At 45.0% G+C, this 22,598-nt stretch overlaps 1 protein-coding gene across 1 annotated transcript; it reads left to right on the top strand.

Moving 5' to 3' along the window:
- LOC127566670 (NACHT, LRR and PYD domains-containing protein 3-like) lies at positions 1 to 21,008 on the top strand. The gene is made up of 11 exons (XM_052009194.1): positions 1 to 218; positions 1,246 to 1,412; positions 6,044 to 6,215; positions 6,320 to 6,385; positions 9,932 to 11,663; positions 15,129 to 15,215; positions 15,505 to 15,675; positions 17,708 to 17,878; positions 18,068 to 18,238; positions 18,970 to 19,137; positions 19,249 to 21,008. The coding sequence occupies exons 1-11, from the start codon at positions 113 to 115 to the stop codon at positions 19,334 to 19,336; spliced, it is 3,099 nt and encodes a 1,032-aa protein (XP_051865154.1). The 5' UTR covers positions 1 to 112; the 3' UTR covers positions 19,337 to 21,008.
- Positions 21,009 to 22,598: the final 1,590 nt, after the last annotated feature.

The following is a 22,598-nucleotide window of genomic DNA, read 5'->3' as shown; positions in this document are numbered from 1 at the left end:
ACTTGGCATGATTTCCTGCTCCGGAATCTGCTCGTCCACAACCTTATTTATTGGCGTCACTCTGCAGTAACTTGGAGTGAATACGGTGCATGCAGTAGGGGAATCTACCGAGATGTGGAGACGGTTGAAAAGACATTGGCCTTTTGGCTGTTCAGCCACACAACATGAAATTACCACTGGATGTACACCACCGAAACGGAGCTGTGGCCAAGAAGCAGGTGAGTGAGTGAAGGGTATCGGTGGAATTAGGACATGGAGGTCAGAGAGGAGGGAGAGTGAATGGAAGGAGTGTTAGTCAGTGGTGGGGGGGGTGCAGGAGAGGAACAGCGCAAGTGAATTGGACGGGTAGGTTAGGAGTTACATACTGTAGCAGGGAGGGCAGTGGTTGTTGTAGGGTCGTGTGAGCAGGATGATTCAGTCGCTAGCCAGGGTAGAATGGAAAACAGGGTAAGTCGACGACCACGGTGAGAAGGGATGACTATTCCGTGGGCTGTGCAGGAGAAAGAGAGCCGGAGTGGGGCAGACTGGAAGACGGTTGAGTGCACATGGGGTGGGTGTGAACCGAGAAACGTAGAACTCAACTGACTAATAGTGGGTGAATTTATTGGATGCTCAAGAATACAGTCGGGGTAAGTGTGATGTGTGGGAGGTCAGAATCAGAATCAGGTTTATTATCACTGAGTTGTGTGTCACGAAATGTGTTATTTTGCGGCAGCAGTACAGAACAAAAGCATAAAATTACTATTAAGCACAAAATAAATCAATAATGAAAAATAAAGGAATAACGAAGTGGTATTCATGGGTTTATGGGCCATTCAGAAACCTGACGGTGGAGGGGAACATGTTGTTCCTAAATCTGTGAATATGTTAAGTGGGTTCATTGTTGCCAGATGCACCGAGGTACAGTGAAAAACTTTATTTTAAATGCCGTCCATCTGGATCAATTCATTACAACAGCGCATTGAGGTAGTGCAGTGGAAAAAAAATGTCCCTGCATTGGAGGCGGGGTGAGTCATTTGGAACGGTGCTGAGAACGTCTTAGGAGCGAAGCTGGGGGTGATTTCTGGCGGGGTTGACAGTTATATTTAGGTTCCAGGTTAGGCTTGTTCTTGGAGCGGGTCTGACGTTTGGACGTTGGGCGCGTAGGTGACGGTCGTGCCTGGGGCGAGCCTTGGGTTCGAGACTGAGGTGATCAGAGGAGTGGTGTTTTAAGGGATGTTTCGTTTTCTCGATTTTCATTCACAGATCAAAAACCCTCAATTTCTGACCTCGTATCAATTTGGGGCGAGGACGAACTGCTCCAGTTAACACAGTTCTTTCGGGACAGACTAGAACAGGCGGCTGAAGATGGAGTTGCCGGACTGAGCTCTATGTTAAAAGAGCAGAGGCGGTTCAGTGCAGAAGAACATTTGGTGAGTGGGAGGTGAACAATTATTTCTGACTGTTCTCAGGTTAAGGCTGATAACCTCAGGAGAGAGCAGAGACCAAATTAGAATCCCTTCTAATGTTTTGGTAGCTGGTCGTGAGTCTCAGTTTCCAGCCCGTGTATACCTGGGATGTGAAGTACTTCGTTACTTCGGTACAGTTCACCGTTGCGGAAAGTGACGTCACCGACTGCAGTCCCCATCGTATATATTTTGTCTAATCGCTGCTTGCTGACAAATCCACGGAGGACATTACGCGTCAGTAATACTGGGGTAATGGTGAAAGCAGATTCGATATTTACTAGAGGAGCTGAGACATCATGTTGTGGTTGTTTTAGTCATTGGTGAGGCCGCACTTGGTGTAGTGTGTATCGCTTTGGTAACGATATTACAGGAAAGACGTGCGTAAACTGGAAAGCTTGCAGAGAAGATTTAGGAGGATGTTGCCAGAACGAGGGAGCCTGAGTTATAGAGGTTGACCAGGCTCGGTGTTTATTCCTTAGAACGAAGGAAAGTAAGCGGCGATACTTCTATATCTCAAGTTATGAAAGGCACACAGAAAGTGGATGTAAACAGTTTTTATCCCGGGGCATGGGACTCCAAAACTAGGGAGCATAGCTTTAGGATGAGAGGGGTAGGATGTAAAAGGGGCCAGGGCGAGGGTAACTTTTCCACACAGAAGATGGTCAGTATGTAGAACGAGCTGCCAGCGCAAGTGGTTGAGGCAGGTACAATACTATAATTTACATGGCCATTGGATGGTGGGGAGCGCCTTAGACGGATATGGGCCAAACCGCAGGAAATTGGAACTACTCTGGTGGGTACAGTGGTCGGCGTGGACAGGGAGTGCCGAAGGGCCTGTATCTGGGCCCCGTTGCTCTATGCCTCCATTAGCTCGCAGGAGATCTAGACCGCCGTGCTCCTGCTGCTGCGCGGGGAGCCGGCCAAACACGCCGTGTCGGAAGGGGCACAGATTGTACACCAGCTCCAAGTAAAGCTCCACATTGTGCTGACAAACCAAAAGCGGTTCAGAAGCTTTTAGAAAAGCATATGAACATACAGGGCAAGGACGAATCTGGATCACGTGCAGGCAGAAGAGATTTAGTTTAGTATGGTTTTGTGTTCGTTGGCCGAAATTCCTGTTCCTGTGCTGTACTGTTCTACGTTCTATTATGTAAACACAGTCTTCGCCGTCACAACAGTTGACCTCGAGTTTTGGGAGGCATAGTGGCGCAGGCAGTGGAGTCGCTGTCTGCCTCACGGCTCCAGACACTCGGCTTCAATGCTGATCTCGGCTGCTGTCTCTGTCGAGTTTGCACGTTCGCCGTGTGACCGCGTGGGTTTCTCGAGGGTGCTGCGGCTTCCTTCTACATCCAAAAGACGTGTAGACGTATGGTTCTGGTATGCTGAGTGGTCGAATCTGGTGAGGTTAATAGGGATATAGTCGTATAAACCAACAGGGGTTAATGGAAGGCTGATATGGATGATAGGGAATGGTCGGCAGAGACTCCGTAGGCCGAAGGGAATGCTTATGTAACGTTTCCCTCTGTGGCTTCATGACCATGAATCTCTGAACTTTAACGTCCAAAGACTCTCTATGGCAAGGATTGTCTGTTTCTTATTCAGAACGTTATATGTCTCCATTCCGAGCTCGGACCTCTCTTCTTTTACTGTTAGCTTTGTCTGTGTCATCGCCGGAAAGTCGCCACCTGCATATGGCCTCTCAACACGCATTCTCTACAATATTCAACTGTTAAGACACTTATATCCTCGCCTTCAGGTCCCATTCAGCTGTGACCTAAGCAGGAACTCGCCAACAATAGTTCCCAGGGGTCAATCTGCACCGCAAATTTCATTTCCTCATGAAATGGATTAAATCTGTGTTTTCCTTCTCCTTTCAATAAGCCTAAGTACCATCCAAGCCCAGAAAATGCACTCCAGAAATGGATCAGTCTCGCCCCTAACTTAGGTGGCGCAATTACAACGGTGCATGCATCCGAAGATGTGGAAGTTTGCCCAGGTACAAATCGTAGGGCAAATCCAACCCGGTTAACTACAACCAAATCAGCGTAATGGGCCAAAGATCTCGTTTCTGTGCTCTACAACTCTATGACTCATAGTTCTGTCCAAGGCCCAACACTTTGACTTGCTTCAGTGCTCTTGTACCTTCTATTCTACTTGCGCATATTAGGGAGGATTTTAAAATGTCACATTCCATTCACAATTCCTTATAAAATGAAGCAGTCGATGTCTTAATGCTGAAAGCCGTAAAGAGCGTTTAACATCAGCACAAAACCCCGTTGCTATAGAAGCAAATCCATGACTCGGTGCCTTGTATTGAGTGACTCGCCTGCTGAAACAGCAAAACACAGTCTAACCTGTAGGTGGCGCAATTTTGAACACTCCAGGTTCCCGGACGTGAAGAACATCGGTAACTTTCAAGAAGCCTATTGTTATTCAAATCAAAGCGGTTTGCTTGGACGGTACCTATTCTGCGAATCCACATATTAAATCTATCCACCACCAATTCACAGCGACTGCAGTATGTACAAGATGCGCCGCAGCGTGGCGACACGTTTCAAGCTGCTTTCTACATATCTGCTCATTACCTTTACTATAACCGTTCTAAACTTTTAAATTTACCCCACCGTGATAAGACTTTTGAAGTACCCTTATACAATGAGATGGACTATGACCTCACGATCTACCTTGTTGTGACTTTGCACCTTATTGCACTGCACTCTCTCTGCAGCTGTGACACATTACTCTGCACTGTTATTGTTTTTACCTGTACGACATCAATGCATTCTGTACTGACTCAATGAAACTGCACTGTGTAATTAATTGACCTGTATGATCGGTTTGTATGACAATCTCTTCACTGTACCTCGGTACAAGCGACAATAATAAACCAATGCCAATACCAATACCAATACCAGCTCTAAAATGCGCTGCATGTTCTCGCCTAGTCTGCTCCATTGGTATTTCCCAACCCACAAATTCCGGCCGAAATCACACTGAGCCTGGAAATATATTCACGTGTCTTTCATCAATTCCGGACCTTGAACCTTGGACATCCTATCCGGCGGTTTTATGGGGATGCGTTCCACATAACGACTGCGGATCACCGGTAATGTTTGCATGACCAGACACTGGTTACTCAAAGGACCATTTGCGACGGGCCAACAACATTGGGCTTTCTCGTTGGCACCAAACCTCTCCCAACAATTACACCACACGCACTGCTTTGAATCTGGCCTGTTCGTGTCAAGTTATACCTCAGGTGCTCTGGTTCATTTCCTAAACCATCACCTGCTCCTTAACCTGCCCCTAATTTCCAGTATATTGTTCCAGTTTGCCCTGGTTCCTCTGAATTCCGTTGCATCTTTTCCTCTTCTGGGAATCTCCGTGATATTAGGACTCCTGACATACGTAACATGTGTACATGTGTAACATTGTTGGTCACGTCGTCCTGGTAAGCAAGGATTCATGCTGACGATGCAAAATGAAAATATCGGGCATATTAAAAACCACCGGTGATATTGGCTCAACGTGTTTGAAATGCTTCCCTTCTTTCCTTATCTGGAGAAATGTGAACTATGCCCAGATTGACCTGACGGGCTTGCATTCTTGTTTTGCATTGAGCAACTTTTACAATATTTTGTTCACTTTACTTTTTCTATGTACTCACTCTCTGAGTTCTCCGTTCACCCTTTGAACTGATAACCTTGTTTTCAGCCTACTCTCAAAGTCAAACCAACTCTACCCTATCTGAGATACCCTTCCCTCACCCTCCAGGCAGCGGAACGAGCTTCCTGTCTTTCCTTACCAGTTCTAACAATAGGTCTTCGATCTACGGCTACGTCTCCTGCCTACTGCCAAAATGCTCTGTTTTTCTGTTAGGCTTTCATGCCAAATATCAAACGTGATGGTTGAGATGATGGGAAATTTCATCGTTGAAATTGATCACCATCTCCTAATTAATCAATAGAGGTTCTTGCTATTAACTGCTGGAAATTTCTTCATATTTGCCCCAGGTGAGCCCATAGATCCAACATTTGCTACTGGTTTGTTCTTACGTGGAACATAATTGACACAAGTTAGAGAAACAATGGTATCCTTTTCAAAACCGAGGGTAGCATGGAACTGTTAAGATTAACGAGTTGAAATGATGCTCAATGTTGATCTTTTCACAAAGTGAACGCCCTCCTTACCATTTTGGATCTCACTCCACAGATGCTTCTGATCTGCAGAATATTTCCAACATTTTGAGATTTACTGCTGTTCCCAGGATCGGTTCAGCTGTGAATTAGATGCTGTTTATCAGTGGTCAACATTACATTTGGACGAAAGGAAAAGGGAACCAGATTTCACTAAATTTATTGCACAGTGCCGTGAAAGCCCATTCTCCTTAAACAATATTCTGACTTGTAATCGTCTTCAGTTAGTGTTTCGCTGCTCATGACTGAATCCAGAGATTTACAAGATGGGTGAAGAGGATACTCTGACAGTACCTGCGCTCAAAGTTACTGGGACGTATCATCACTGAGCAGATGTTCCCTTCCACATTGTTCCTCTATGTGAGTCCACTTTTCAACATAATTCTCTGTCTTTTGCAGAAACTCACGGATCTAGCTGAGAAGGGAAAGAGAAAAGAGTGTTCCAAAGAATTCCTCGATCTGGTGATGAAGAAAGGCTCCTGGGCCCGGAAGGTGATGTGGGAATCGTTTGTAAAAATGCCGAATAAGTCGCCAAAGTTGGACAAAATACTGAAAGAGATCCAGGAACTCGGTACTGTAAAAAACAAGACACTGAATTCTAATTCGCTTTCTAACACTGTAGATTTAACAATGTTAGTCAGATCTGGTTTGATGAACGCTCATTGTTTTAAGCAGGCCCTGGTGTATTTGAATGCATGAACAACGCCCAAGAACTACCACAGTTACCCAGTGAACTGAAAGGTATGAGATAAAAAATAGAATAAAATCAATTGTGTATCAACTGTTCTTACAGAGAGTGGCAGATTTTGGCAAACAAAAGAAAAGAGACCGGGGAAATGAGTCGGCGGTCCTTACAGATCACCATTAATCACTCACTAACCTCTGATGTCAAGTTTTAATTTGTACATTATTTTTCAGACTTTGCAAATAATACGAAAAATTATTTCAAGTAATCAGCAGTAAATTGCACGGATAAAATAGTTGCATTCTTCCTTCGCTCTTAAATCCATACACTGCAGGGGGTACGCTGACGATTTGAGAAACACCAGAAATTCCCAGTAAACTCCACGTACGCAATGAAACCTCACATGTTCCTGCTGCGTGCAGTGTAAACACCATGCATTCCTGCCAGAGAGATAATGCTACCTTTTCCATTATTCTGGTCCGCGTCAGCGGCAGGGCCAGAATTAATTCGCTACCATTAAACAGATGTTGAGTGGCTCATCTGGAACTGACTATTCTCTGGATGTTCCTGCTGACCAAACAGAATAAGTATCAGATCATATTACAAGCATGTTAACTGCACGGGTGCTTATGCCACAAGGTTCCTGCATTGATATGAACGTCATGCGTTCCTACGACCCTTGATAGTTGCCTGTCAAAAGTTCTAGAGAAATATATAATTGAGGGGTTGTGAATTCACATCACACAAAGGGGTATGAATAGCGGTAAGTCTCAATGCAACAAGCTGAGAAGAGATTTATGTAAGATACCACTAATCAATGTGCGAACGTCCGGAAAGATTTGCTATTGGGTGTCTAAAACCTGCTGGAGGAACTCAACATGTCGATCAGCATCTATGCGTGTGTGTGCAGGGGTGGGGTCTGTAGAATTATTTGCTGTGATGTAGGGCTTCCACCCAAAACACCGACAATTCATTTCCCCCCACAGATCTGCTCAAGCTGCTGAGTTTTGCCAACAGATTGTTTGTTGCGCCATATTCCAACATCTGCAGCCTCTTGTGTCTCCATGGGATTGGCTGTCTGTTGGTCTCTGCAACCTTCCCCTCCGCAGTTAATGAAATGAAATTCTCTTAGAAGAATTCCTTGCATTCGGGAGCCATTTTGACCAATGCAGTTATCACCATAATCATTTACTTCTAGATTTCTCGTGTTTCTAAAATGGGAACTAAGGAAAATTAACCTTACAGTACAATCCCAGTACACTCTTGTTGATAACAGGCCATGATGGGATACAATAAAAAAAGGAAATTCAAATAATAGATGGGGTGTTGCTGGTGGAAGTAGAGTGGCGAGGTTCGGAGTTCTGTGAGCATTTTCCCCTCCACCCCACCGCTCCCATTTTTTAAGGGAAGGTTTATTATCATTGATGGGAAATCCACAAAGGGTCAGTTGGGAACTCTTTTGAGAAAAAATATTGTATTGTTTTTGTCTTTGTTCCTTGGAGATTAGCACGGCATAAGACGAACTCTCCAAACAGTTAAGATTCCTCGGCAGCTTGGGGTGTAAATATTGGGAGAATATTTCCCCTGGTGAGGAGAAATCAGAAACCTTCATTTGGACGGAAAGATAGAGGGGAGACAACCAGTACCAAGAGGGAAAGGGCAGGGTGAAGCTGGATCTGGAAAGCGAGATGTGGATCCAGGTGAGGAGGGGTGATAGGCAGGTGGAGGAAGGAAGTAGAGACACGAGGGTGGGAGGTGACAGGTATAGGGAACAACAGGCTAAAGATGATGGAATCTGATTGTGATCTGATGGAATCTGATTGTGATCTGATGGAATCTGACAGGTGTAGCATGGAAGCAAATTTTGGAGGTGGGGTGGGCCGAAGTGGTTGTGGAGAATTTGCAACTGTGGTATACCTACACAACTCGACTGTGGCAAAGGTCCTGGATAATAAGGTCAGTTTTTTTTAAATTTGTGTTAGTATTAACTGAGGATCCGAACTGACTGTGCTTACAAGAGAACATGGTCTTGAAAGAAGGGCGTCCACACAAGACAAGGGAGAAATATTTCTTTTTTTTTCCATGGAAGAGTGGTATATCTTTGAAATTGCTTTCCCAGAGAGAGTTGTGGAAGCTGAGCGATAGAATATTTTCAAAGCAGGGAAAGCTTAAACAGGTAGAAGGGGCAGTACAGCGATTTGAGGGAAGCATTGTCAATTTGACACATCGGTGAATGCAAGTAACTGATTTTTTATGAGCTCTTTGCCCCTATGGTGTCGCCAATGTGTATCATAGTTGCAAATGCTCCACCAACCCATCTGTCCCCTCCCTATTATTTGCTTCAATGCTTCACCTTCCTTTTCAATGAGATTCTATCGTCTCCAGCCCTACGCTGCCTCCACCTATCAACTCCCAGCCTCAGTCGCTCTTTCCCTTCTTCAGTCCCTCACCTGGATTTCACAATCCCTCATCTATAGCCACCTCTCGTTTACCAGATCTTGCTCCAGCCCTTTCCCTAATCCCTTTTTTCCTGGCTACCTCCCCCCTATCGTTCATTCCAGATTGACGGTTGAATCGCAAATATCGACTATCCATTTCCCTCCACCGCCGCTTCCTGACCCGCTGAATTCCTCCATCTTATTGACTGTTGCTCCTGATTCCAGTCTCTGCGGTCACTTATTTGACGGTAGCTTGATATTCGGTGGGTCCGGAAGTCAAAAGTTATTGGGAAGTAGTGGGGTAGAGCGGAGGATGGAGCAGGCATGATACTAGCGGGTAAATGAACTGCTCCTGTTGCAACTTCAGATCATCTTTTTGGTAACCGGATATGTCCACAAGGGGCTGCAGCGTAGAATAAATGAAACGGGGAAATGTGTGGACTTCCATAGTTCGTTTAATGTCAATAGGATGATAACCGCTGACATATTGGGAGGCGTTGACTGCAGGTCAGGCAGGATACAAGTTCACGAAGCAGAAAACAGATGAAGAGTATCGTTGTAATTCAAGGTATCTGTAACAAGATAGATGGGACAGCAGGGATATTTGAGAGAAAGATCATAATCAGGGTCACGTTTATTCACACTGACTTATATGACATGAATATTTTTGGGTTGCGGCAACAGTACAATGCAAAGACATACAATGAATAGCAAAATCAATCAATAGTACAAACAGAAATAACGAGGTAGTGTTCATAAGTTCATGGACCGTTCAGAAATCTGGTAGCGCAGTGGAAGAAGCTGCCTGTAAATCGTTGACTGTGGGTCTTTAGGCTGCTGTACCTCCTCCCTTATAGTAGTAACGAGAAGAGGGCATTTCCCAGATGGTGAGATCCTTATGGATGCCGACTTCTTGAGGCACCAGCTCCTAGCGATGTCCTTGATGGAAGGGAGGGTTCGCCTTAGCACATGTTAATATTAACATATGAGTCAGTGATATTTTTCTTGGACTCTTGCCACTGTAGAGTTCTGTACCTGTACCAGACATGCAAATTATCCTTGCCCATGCAAAGCAGAGCATTAATTTTATGAGCTTGATAATGGAATTGAATTTGTTAATTTATGTTTTTACGTTAAACTTTTAACATTTTATTCTCTCGGAAGATCTTCAGCGGAAACACAAGGAAATATTGCGGGCAGAAACAGAAACTCTAAAAATGGAAACAGTCCTGGAGGAGGGGAAAGGTTTCAAGCTGGCTGATCGATACCGTGAGCTCACGGTCGTTTCCTCTCTTCGAGATCGGAGACTCGTGGAGCCTGAGCTGATGGCAAGAGGTCGGGATCATGAAGAGTGGAGAGAGAAACATCTCCGGGAAGAGCTGGAAAAACTCCGGACTGATCAGTTATTCAGGAGTGGTTTTTCTTTGAGTAGAATCACTATTGGGAGTTCCGCAGGATTGTTCGGAGTCCCGGGGATCGGGAAAACTACAATGGTTCAAAAGATTGTTTATGACTGGGCCACGGGGAAAATATTCCAACACTTCCAATTTGTCTTCAGTTTCACATTCCGGGATTTAAACAAAATTAAAGACAAAATAAGCTTGAAGGAACTGATTCTTGGTCAGTACCGTTACCTTGAGAATACCCTGGTAGAGGTTTGGAAGAACCCGGAGGTATTGTTGTTTGTATTTGATGGTTTGGATGAATTCAAGGACAGGATCGATTTTACTGACAGGCGAAGAAACACACGACCTCAGCAGGTGTGCACAGATCCCGAGCGGTGGTATGATGTGTCTGACATTGTGTACAGTCTAATCCAGCACAAGCTGCTCCCAGGGTGTTCAGTTCTAGTGACCACCCGCCCCACTGCGTTACATTTATTAGAAAAGGCTGAGATCAGTGTCTGGGCTGAAATCCTGGGATTTGCTGGTGAGCACCGGAAGGAATATTTCAACAGATATTTTGAAGATGAGTCGGTGGGAGCAGCTGTTTTCAAACATGTGCAGGAGAACGAGATCCTGTACACCATGAGCTACAATCCATCATACTGCTCAATGATTAACGAATCGCTGGGCCCAATCGACATAAAAAGAGATAACAAGTGGTGCTGTACACCCAATACCATCACCCAAACATATTCCCATTATATTTACAACATCCTGAAAAACCACGGCCGTGAGATTGAAAATCCCAACGATGTGTTCCAAATGATTGGTAATATGGCCTTCGCAGGAGTGTCCGAGAAGAAGGTTGTGTTTACAGCTGATGATTTGATCAAATACGATTTGAAACCTTCCCAGTTCCTGTCCGGGTTGCTGATGGAACTTTTGGAGAGAGAGGATTCTGCCAGGAGCGTGGTGTACACATTCCCACACCTCACCATCCAAGAGTTCGTAGCTGCACTCGCACAATTCCTGCGCTCTGATCCCAGTGATATCAAGAAAATCCTCACTGAAGCCCAGCTTGAGGAAGATGGACGATTTGAGTTATTTCTCCGTTTCCTTGTTGGTCTCTCCTATAATAGGTCACCCTGGCTTCTGGAGGAATTTATGGGTCCATTTCCTGACCAAACAGCACGGCAAGTTAATGACTGGGTGCGAGAGGAGATTAAACGCCAGATTGGGAACACAGCGAGAGAATCTGGCAAAAGGAAACTGCTGAACACACTGCAATACGTGACTGAGTCTCAGGATGGTAAACTCGCCCAGGCCACACTGGGATCTGCGGAAACCCTTTCATTCAGTGAATTGCCACTGACCCCGATTGACTGCGCTGTTCTATCACATGCCATTGTGCTCTGTGATGCAATAAAACACCTCGATATGGAGAGCTGCTACATTCGACATGAAGGACTCCAGCGGCTGGGACCCGGGCTTCAGAAATGCCAGGAATTGGGGTTAGTGTTAATCTGTCTCCAACACTAAAGTGCAAAACTGCCTAGTTCTGCTTTGCTTCCAGCTCGGCAGGTGGGCGCAGCATGTGGAGTTTCTGCTTCACAGCACCGCTGACCCGAAATCGATGGTATCTTCGAGTAATGTCTGTGTGAAGCGTCCTTCCATCCTCCAGATTCCCCCAACTTCACAAAGACAAGGTCATCCAGTCCCAAAGACATAGAGTTAGACAGCACGGTAAAAGGCCCGACGGCTCCACGTGCATACTAACCAAGATGTATGCCTAAGTGAGTCCCATCTCCCGGCGTTTGACCTATATATACCCTCTCCTCTCCTCTCCATATGCCTCTCTAAATGTCTTTTAGTTGCTATTATTGTACCCGCCTCAACAACTTTCTCTGGCAGCTTGTTCTATATACCAACCACTCTCTGGGTGAAAAGGTTGCCCCTCAGATTCCGATTAAATATTTCCCCATCTCACCTTAAACCTGTAGCCCCAAGTCCTTGATTCCCAACCTCATTGAAAAAGCCTGAGGGAATTCGCTCTATATATGCCCTCATGATGTATACACCTCTACAAGTCCAGTCCTTAATCTCTAACGCTCCAAGAAATAAAGTCCTAGCTTGTCCAACCACGCCATAAAACCGAGTCCCTTGAGTCCTCGCAACATCCTTGTAAGTATTTTCTGCAACAATTCCAACTTAATGTCATGTTTCCTAAAGCAAGGTGACCAAAAATTGAATATAATACTCTAAGTGCGACCACAACGACGTCTTTTAGAACTGAAAAAACACCCTAACTTCCATATTCAATGCACTGACTCATGACGGCCAGCGTGCCAAAAGCTATACCATGCTGTTCCCACTTGATGCCACTTTCAGTGAACTATGTACTTCAAGATTCATCCGTTCTACAATACTCAGCAGGGCCCGACCGTTCACCGTGAATGTCCTACCGTGGTTTTACTTGATCAATTTCCTGCTGTAATTCTTGATAAGCTTGCTCACTGTCTGCGATACCACCTAATTTAGTGTCATCTGCTGGCGGATGGGGAGACGTTCCCAGGTTAGTAAATCACAGCAAATTGCCCCTAATCTCAAACAAAAACAGAAGTGATGAAGCAACTGAGCCAACCAAGACCATTTGTGGAAAGAGAAGCCAGTAGATAGAACCATAGAACACTACAGCAGAGAAAGCAGGCCATTCGGCCCTTCTAGTCTTGCCGAAACGTTATTCCGCTAGTCCAATTTACCTGCTCCCAATCCATAACCCTCCAGACCTCTCCCATCCATGTATCTATCCAATTCATTCTTAAAACTCAAGAGTGAGCCCACATTTACTACGTCAGATGGCAGCCCGTTCCATACTCCCACCACTCTTTGAGTAAAGAAGTTCCCCCTAATGTTCCCCCAAGCCTTTCCCCTTTCACCCTAAAGCCATGTCCTCTCGTACTTATCTCTCCTAATCTAGGTGGAAAAAGCCTGCTCGCATTAACTCTATACCCCTCATAAATTTGTAAACCTCTATCAAATCTTCCTTCATTCTTCTGCGCTCCAAAGAATAAAGCCCGAACCTGTTCAATCTGTCCCTGTGTCTCAACTCCTGAAGACCCGGCAACATTCTAGTAAATCTCCTTTCACTTTATCAATCTTACTGATATCCTTCCTAATCTTCCAAATATATGTCTGGGTCTGGGTCTCTTCATCAGAACTGGCGGTGGGTGGATGAATAGTGAGGTGTAAGACAAAAGAAAAGACGTGGAGGTTGGTATTGATGATGATAATGCACAAGAGAACTGTTCGTTAGCGAACATTTTAAAGAAATGGGCTGAGAACTCGTGGCAATATGAAACGAAGAGAAGGCAGTTTACGTAAGCTGGGCATTTGCGCGTTCGTTCCAGAAAGTTTCAAGCTGGCTAGACGAAAGAAAAAAAAACATGGTTATGCCAGAACTCTCTGAGGCAGTAAAGTAAGCCACTGACAGATAAGTCGAAATGGGACAGGTATCGATAATTCAAGTGGCATGCATCAGGAAGCCCGGTGGTCACCTCCCCAGTGAGCGCAAGTTTTCCCTGAGACGATCATCCAGTCTGCATTTGGTTTCTCCGATGTGCAGATGGCCACATTATGAACTCCGAATGCAGCAACTAGCTTGGAAGAAGTGCAAGTGCATCACTCCTTCCCCTGCGATTATGGTTTGGGTCCGTGGATGTAGGGAAAGGAAGGCGAAAAGACCGATGTGCCATCTTCTCCAATTGCAAGGGAAGATGCGCGGAACAGAGAGCGGTGGGTGGGAACTGATGAACGTAGCAGGGAGTCAAGAAGTGAGCAGTTCCTGAGAGTGTAGAGACGGGAGGGGAGGGGAATCTGTAACTGGTGGTGGGATCGTTTAGGAGCTGGCAGAAATTTCAAAGGACAATCCATTAAGTGCCAAAGCTGGTGGTGCCAACGTCGAAAATCAGAGTGACCCTATCTTGTTCCCTGCCGGTGGAGAGAGCCGAACGTTGCAACAGAGACAATGCGGCTGAGAGCGCCTTCCGCTGTGGAAGTTGGGGAGCACATGTTTTAGGCTCGGTAATCTACGCGGGCACTCAGGGTTTTCACGGAACAAAAATCCGCCGTAAATGGTTCCGAATTACGTGGGTTCGTAATTATACCCCAGGAGCTCAGGCACAGCGGCTTGCAACATAAATCTTTTCGGGGATTTTAGGAACTCCTACCATCAGTACTTTTCACACGTGCCGGGTTAGAGGGAATCACCGGATTCACTCCCGCTACCTGGAGAAAGCGGGGGAGTCAACCCGGGAATTCCCTCTAGCCCGGCACGGGTGAAAAGTATTGATTGCAGGCGTTGCTAAAACACCCGATAAGATTCCAACCAGTTACTCCCTGACACGAATGCAGAGGTATATTGGTGAGAATAAAGAGAGAGACTGCTCTCCCATTTCAACGTGAAGCGGGGCAGAATAAAATGGTTTCCTTTTATTAAATACTGGGTAGAATTTTAGAAGTGATAGTTGATATCGATCCACAATATAAATCAGCCGAGATATGGCACATAACTTAAGATGCAGAGTATGGAGAAACTATAGCACGACAATTACCACCATTGCAGTCCCATTAAAAAGCCACAATTGAAACAACAATGAAGATAACGCAGCTTGATCCAACTTGAAAGATCGACCACGGTATTCTGTAAAGTCATAGGATAATTAGAATCCGCAGGGAATTGGTGTCCAATGATGGCGAAGTTAAAAGAATCACACTGGCCGCAGTCCAGGAAGCATATAATTGACATTCTGTGAATACTCTAGAACTGCCCAGTGAGGTGCATTGTCAGTGACAGGAATATTTCGCAACTGATTTACTTAAGTGTTATCTGCATTTCCTGAAACATACCAGTGGTAGTAATCATGTCTGTTGCAGAACTGGATTTGGGTTAATCTTAATATGTATTTCTTCGTGTACAGACTAGGCCGCAATCAACTGGGGGATTCAGGAGTGAAACTGCTCTCTGAAGCTGTGATGAAACCCGGCTGCCAAATACAAACACTGCGGTAAGTGTGAGGGCGCTGTTTTCATGTCCGCGAGGTATCAGGCATAAAATACAGAGAGCACTTGAGGCACAATACATTGGAGATTATGGAATCTGGATCAGCAATCAATCTGCTGGAGGAACTCATCGGGTGATGCAGCATCTATGGGAGGAAAGAAATTGTCGACGTTTCGGCTCGAAACCCTGTATCAGGATCAGTGAGTTGCTCCAGCAGATTGTGACTGCCAGTGTTGACAACAAATATTGCAGGTCTGCTCCCCCTCCTTTATCATCATTTTTTTAATAATCAGGCTGGTTATGAACGACCTCACAGATTATTGCGCCGAGGACCTTGTATCTATTCTCACTTCAAGCTGCACACTGAAGGAGCTGGATTTGAGTGATAATGCACTGGGCGATTCAGGAGTTAAAGTGTTGTCTAAGGCTTTGAAGAACCCGAACTGCAAAATACTCAAGCTGCGGTAAGTAACCAGACTGTGAGAAGTTGGGATAGATCTTCGGCTCCATTATTCTCTGCAACTCTTGGAAAATTCTAAGTGGTTTCAACGCAGCTGCTCAACGCAGTCCGCCACGTGAATCTTGGAAGCGAGTCAGATTTAAAGGGACGGTGTGTGAAAACTGTCTTTATTGAGTATACATTGAGGTGAATAATACACGCTTTGGTCTTCTTAGCAGTCATACAGAAAATGATGTAAACCACAGAACAATACAGCGCAATACAGGCCCTTCGGCCCACCATGTTGTGCTGACCTTTAAACCACACCTAAGACTATCTAACCCCTTCCTCCCACAAATCCCCCTATTTTAAATTCCTCCAGATGCTTATCTAACAATCTCTTGAACTTGACTAACGTATCTGCTTCCACCACTACCCGAGGCAGCGCATTCCATGCACCAACCACCCTCTGGGTGAAAAACCTTCCTCTGATATTTCCCTTGAACTTCTCAACCATTACGTTAAAGCCATGCCCTCTTGTATTGAGCATTGGTGCCCTGGGAGAGAGGTGCTGGCTGTCTACTCTATTTATTCCTCTTAATATTTTGTATACCTCTATCAAGTCTCCTCTCATCCTCCTTCTCTCCAAAGTATAAAGCCGTAGCTCCCTTAGTCTCTCTGCATAATCCATACTCTACAATCCAGGCAGCATCCTGGGAAATCTCCTCTGCACACCTTCCAACGCTTCCACTTCCTTCCTATAATGAGGCGACCAGAACGGGACACAGTTCTCTAAGTGTGGTCTAACCAGAGTTTTGTAGAGCTGCATCAACAGTGTCTGGTTCTCGTTAGTGGTAGAACTTCAGTGCAAAACAGTCCTTACCTGGCTGAGCACAAACTAGCTCCTGTATACATTCCACTGCTTGTGTTGCCAGATTATTATTTTCCTGCTATTGAGGAGATCCAGCCTTTAAGAAACAAAACATCACTGCGTGTATACGATTATGGATAGAAACTTTGCTAATGACCTTAGCAACAAAATACGTAGTGACTTCTTTACTTAGAATTAGAGTCGCAGAGTATCATACAACATGGATCAAGGTCATTCGGTCCACCATGCCCACACCGAACAGTGGACATCCCTGAGTATTAATCCCATTTTACCACACTTGGCCCATAGACAACTATGCCCGGGCGATTCAAGTGTTCGTATCGGCACTTCCAAAGTGTTACCAGCGACTATGATTCCACCACTTTCAGAGAATTCTGATTGTCTGCAACTGGTTTAATAGAATTAGTGCACTCCAACGTGCAGCAAATCTCAACGCAAAATTTGGCTTCAGATACATTTTTTCCTCCTGATGCCACTGGCCTGCATCGCCTTATCTCCTTCTCCCTCCCCCTTCCTATCCATCTGCCCATCACCCTCGCATTTCTCCCACTGGATTCCCTCCCCAGTTATTTCCCGTTATCCCATGGTTCACCGTCCGCTCCTTTCAGATTCCATCTTTTTCCGCCCTTTGTTCCTTCCATCTATCACCTCCCAACTTCCTACATTCCCACTCTCCTCCCTCACTCACCTGCCAATCACGACCCTTGCCTGGATCCACATCACCCGCCAGCTCTTGCTCCAACCCTTCTTTTCACCATTTTATGCTGTTCTTCAGGCTATTCCTCCTCTTTCTTTCCAGTCCAGGTGAAGGGTCTTGACACGAAACCTGGACTGTTTATTTCCATCCAGAGATGCTGCCCGGCTCGGTGACTTTCTCCAGCTCCTCTCGGCTTTGGTCCAGATTTCCAGGATCTGCAGTCTCTCGTGTCTCCAAAGCGATGCTGAATTTCTGCTCGGCGTCATCCTTTCTTTGTTCCACTGACGTTTACCTGACCCACATTCCCTGTTGTTGAATTTGACCTTTTCAGTTACGAAGCGATTTAAAACAAAAACTCTCGAGTTTGTCATCATATTTTAGTTTCTCTTTCATATTAACTTCACTCCCCTTCACTGAATCTCCCAGTCTACCACAAGCTTTTAACGCTTTCACACATCTCATCGGCAGGTTGCGCGCAAACGGTCTCACAGCTGCTTGTGCTGCGGACCTCTCCTCTGCCCTCGCAGCAAACCAGTGGCTGGAGGAACTTGAGCTGGGTAACAATGACCTGCAGGATGCAGGAGTGAGACTTCTGTCTGCGGCCCTGACGAACCCGGAGTCCAAGATACGGACACTGGAGTAAGTGACAGTCTTTCTCTGCCACATCCTGCACGTCTGAAACGAAACATTATCCGGCAGAATTACGCCGAAATACTACTGCCAACATTTTCAAATTTAGTGCCATCAATAGTAACATTAAACAGACATTTCATGAATCGTTAAACTTTATGTCTTACCTTGTTCTCTCCATCTCTTTCTGATCGTCAGTCTATGCTGCAATGGTCTCACAGCTTCTTCTGCCAAGGATCTCGCCTTTGCTGTCGGCAGAAAATTCTCACTGACGGAGCTGAACCTGGGTGATAATGAATTGGGAGATTCAGCAGCTAAACTGGTATCTGCAGTTACGACAGAGTCGGACCATAAAATCAAGACACTGTGGTAAGTGTTAGACCGTCAGAACTGTTGCTTTCAATCACTGGAAATGTATCGCTAAATTCTTCCAAAAACCGCCAACTGTCGTTTTGCAGTGGCTATGTTTCTTCAAAATGTCAAACTCCGGCACTGGAGCTGGTGTAGGCAGGCAGCTGCATCTCCCATTCTGACGCCTGTGTTGTCAGTTGACCCTGTGTTTCCACAGTTGAGTTCACATGGTCGACAGGGGCAGGGTAAGATTCCTCGGATTACAGAAGGCGCAAGCTGGCGAGGACGGCCGGCGAATTAAACCCGGTACAAGTCCAGCGGCTGCCAGTGAGCTGAAGGGGCAGGGGCGTCTGCTGGGTGAACACTGGAGTTCATTCAGTTGAATGACTTCCGTTGTTTTCAAGCGTATGGGCACTTACACAGCTTTTGTTTTCTTTTGTTAACGTTTCCCGAGTGAAGTCGAATGGTTGACTGTCAGACATTTGTAATCAATCAGCGTCAGGTACAATTTTGACAGAAGCAAGCCTGAAACCTCTTTAGTTCGCGCAGCCAGAACTGCGATTCAGACGGTATCAGCTGCCAACCCACCGCTGGTTGAAAACAGCGCCGACAACGACGCTAGAAAGAAAATATCCCGCGGTCTCTCCACCATCGCGAGATCTGACATGTCTCCAATCTCAGCGTCAGTGCGATGAAAAAAACACATCGGGGGGGTATCTGATTCTTGTTATTTCTCTTTCTGATCCCAGGCTGTTCAAGACCGGTCTCACAGATTCTTGCACCGGGGATCTCGTTTCCATTCTCAGCACAATGCCCTCTCTGATGTATGTGAACCTGAAATACAACTCATTCACAGACCGATCAATCCCCTCTCTCCGCCGTCTTATAATTAATCACCAGAATTTGAAGTGTATTGGGTGAGTGTCTATGTTAACGTTCAGTGAAATAAGGTAGTAACCCCACTTCCCCGTTGTTGACATTGTTGTTCTCAGATATTAATTTCCTGTTCATTCTTCAATCCGTTTCAGACTGGAGGGGAATCAGTTCAGTTCAGATGGACGGAATCAGCTGAAGTCGCTACAGAAGTCTCGACCCGGACTGAGTGTGGAACTGTAACCATCTCAATGTATAGATGTAACCACCCTCTGGGTGGGAATATTATATTTTTGATGAATTCGCACCCTCCCCTTGATGTAGGGCTAACCCGGGTTCAAAGATGCAGTGACCGCTTGACGCTTTCCAGCTCGGGCTGACAGCGTGCCTTTTCCTACCCTGACGTCAGAGGCCTAGACCTGCCTGAATTACGCCACTTCTACTATAGGTCGCTGGCTGAGAGCTGAGTCTGTGCACATGTGATGTCTCCACCTGCTTGATGCTGGCACTACTTCTGGCGAACAACGGATTTGACTTTCTCGGAGAATCGAACTGATATTATCACTTGTATTCCTCCATAAGACAGAGGAACAAAATCATTCCATTCGGTCCATCGAGTTTTCTCCTCCATTCGACCATGACTGTTCCTTTTTTTCCTCTCAACCCCATTCTCCTGCCTTTCACGCCTTTATGAATCAAGTACCTATCAACTTCGCTGTAAATATACTTGATGACTTGGCTCCAATGAATTCCACAGATTCACCACCTTCTGGCTAAAGAAATCATACCTCATCTCAGTTCTAAAGAGACGTCCTTTTATTCTGAGGCTAGACTCTCCCACCAGTGGAAACATCCTCTCCACGTCCATTCTATCCAGGCCTTGCGGTGTTTGGTAGGTTTCAATGAGATCCCTCCTCACCCTTCTAAACTTCACCAAGTACAGTCCCAGCGCCATAAAACACTCCACATACATTCACCCTTTACTACCGGGATCATTCTCGTAAACTATCTCTTGATTATCTTCAATGCCAGCACATCATTCCGTAGGTCTGGACCTAAAACTTCTCAAAGTACCTCAGATGTGGTCTGACCAACGCCCTCTAAAGCCTCACCACCAGATCCTTGCTTTCAAAGAATATATTAATTGAATACGTTGGTGGAGAATATATCCCATCGATATGTGCGAACTATAGTAACAATTGTATTTATTGAAAAATGCAACTTTAGGATTTATCTAATGAGATTACGGTTTACTACAGGAATAAGTTGGGCCAGAAGGCCAGTTTCCGTGCTGAATAAAGTCAAATTCAAGTTTATTGTCATATGCATAGGTGCAATTAAAAGCTTCCCCCAGCATAACAGGCATAGAGCATCATAAAAACACCATAAAACAAGAATAAAACAAAAATACAACATTTTTTTTACAAGAAAGAACACAATTTGAACAAGAAAAATTACTCCATGAGTTTATCATTCTCTTTTAGGTGAATAGTTCAGTGATAAGTGCACGAACAGAGCAGAATGAGATTCCAACAGTCGTTCTTTTGATGAAAGTAAATGTTTAGTTGAACTAATCCCACGTTATAGTTACTCCTGGCTGACGCCATTAGTAAAAGTGAATGTAGGACCATCTTCGATGAATCCGGAAACAAATCCTAAATAGAATTAGCTTCAGTACTGCCTTGGGGAATTCAGCAAGCGGCATTTTTATTTTTCTGCACGGTTCTTGTTGAAAGAGATTGAACGTATACAAATTGTTCAACTCCAAGCTGGATGGATCTAAACTATCGTTGGCTTGGGGGCCTTACAACTCAGAAAGATTTTAATACAACATAGGATCGTCTAAATGCACAGCAGAATGATTTGTATTGTATGAAAATATTTGGATTTATCTTTGATATACATTTTGATAATAAACCGGTTTTTTTTTGCAACTGGTCGACTGGCTGCGTTGTTTTATATCAAAGACATTTCATTACTTCTCCAGACAAATCTGTGCGAAGCAAAACCAATATCAGCCTGTTCATACGACACAACGATAATTTCGGCCGTGGGAAAAATTAATGTATTATCAATGGTAAGTATCAGTCTAGAGCGCGCAGCAGATAAAAAAAAGTTGAACAAACCTTTCCTTGGCTACACTTAGACAGATGAACGCAAAGGTCGTCACAGTGGCAGAGCCTCACAGCTCCAGCGAGGCGGATTCGACCTTGAACTTGACCTCGAACTCGACCTCCTTCGCTCTTTGAATGTGGATTCTGTACATTCTCCCTGCCACCCTGTTGGTTTCCTCCCGTTTCTTCCAACATTCCAAAGGCGTGCGCTTTGTTCGGTTGGTTGACCGCTGTGTATTGACCCTAGGATAGGGGAGTAGTAGAATATTGGGCGGATGGGACTTGCTGGGAGTGTGGGGACAATAAGTGAGGAGAATATCGGTGTAGATTATTGTAAGAGTGTTTGATGACCAACGCAGATTCTTTCGACCGAATTGCCTGTTTCCATGAATAACATGAATAACAAGAATAAATTTCTCGGGATGAATAACTAAAAAGCAAAGATCACAGTCAATTACATCATTTTGATCTGCATTTACTTCACAGAATGTGTTTTCTGAATCTGTTGGAAATTCAGCGAGACTTGCTAGGCTGAGGCGTTTTTATCCTCTGGAGAGAGATTGGATACGTGTGGGTTTTGCACATGTATCCAATACATCACGAAGCTAGTCTCAATTTCCTGCGTTCGTCCCATATCCCTCTAACGCTGCCCTACATGTACCAATCCAAGTGCTTCTTAAATGATACCTGCTGTACCTGCCTCATCCGCTTCCTCGAGCAGCTCGTTACATCTACGAGTAAAGAAGTTGTACCTCAGGACTATTTTAAGCCTTGCCCTCTCACCCTAAACATATACCTCCAGTTTTGGTCTCCCCTACCCTGGGAACCAAACTAGTTGCCGTCCGGCTTATCTATGCCTTTCATAATTTTAAACATTTCTATGAGGTTGCCCCGTATTCTCCTACGTTTCAAAGAATTCAAACCTAGCCTGGGCAACAACTTCCAACAACGCAGGCCTTCTAGCTCTTCCAGCATCTTCGTTTTTTTTTTAATTTTGTCTTGCTGCTTTCCTGTTTAACCACCCTCTTTTCTATTCCTGAGTGAACCGTACACAGAACTCCAAGTGCGTTCCCACTAACGACATATACAAATGCAATATAATGTCCCGACTCGTGTGCCCAATGCCAGAGTGCTAAAAGACTTGTTCATCACTCTGTCTACCTGTGACTTGATAGGTTGGCACTTTTTCCTCTGTAGAGCAACAGGCAGTGCGGTGATTTATTGAGGTATATGAGCCATGGGTGACATAGATAAGGAGAATGGTCACAGTCTTTTCCCCAGGATAAGAACATCTAATACCAGAATCTAAATAGCAACACAAAAAGCTATGGCAGATTTGTCAAATTATTTCTTTGCTCCACTCTTCATCGTATTTTGGAACTTTCTGATTT

This window comes from Pristis pectinata, chromosome 44 (genome assembly GCF_009764475.1).
Source record: "Pristis pectinata isolate sPriPec2 chromosome 44, sPriPec2.1.pri, whole genome shotgun sequence".
NCBI lineage: Eukaryota > Metazoa > Chordata > Chondrichthyes > Rhinopristiformes > Pristidae > Pristis > Pristis pectinata.
The sequence above is the reverse complement of the archived record's forward strand: the minus strand, read 5'-3'. Positions and strand labels throughout refer to the sequence as shown.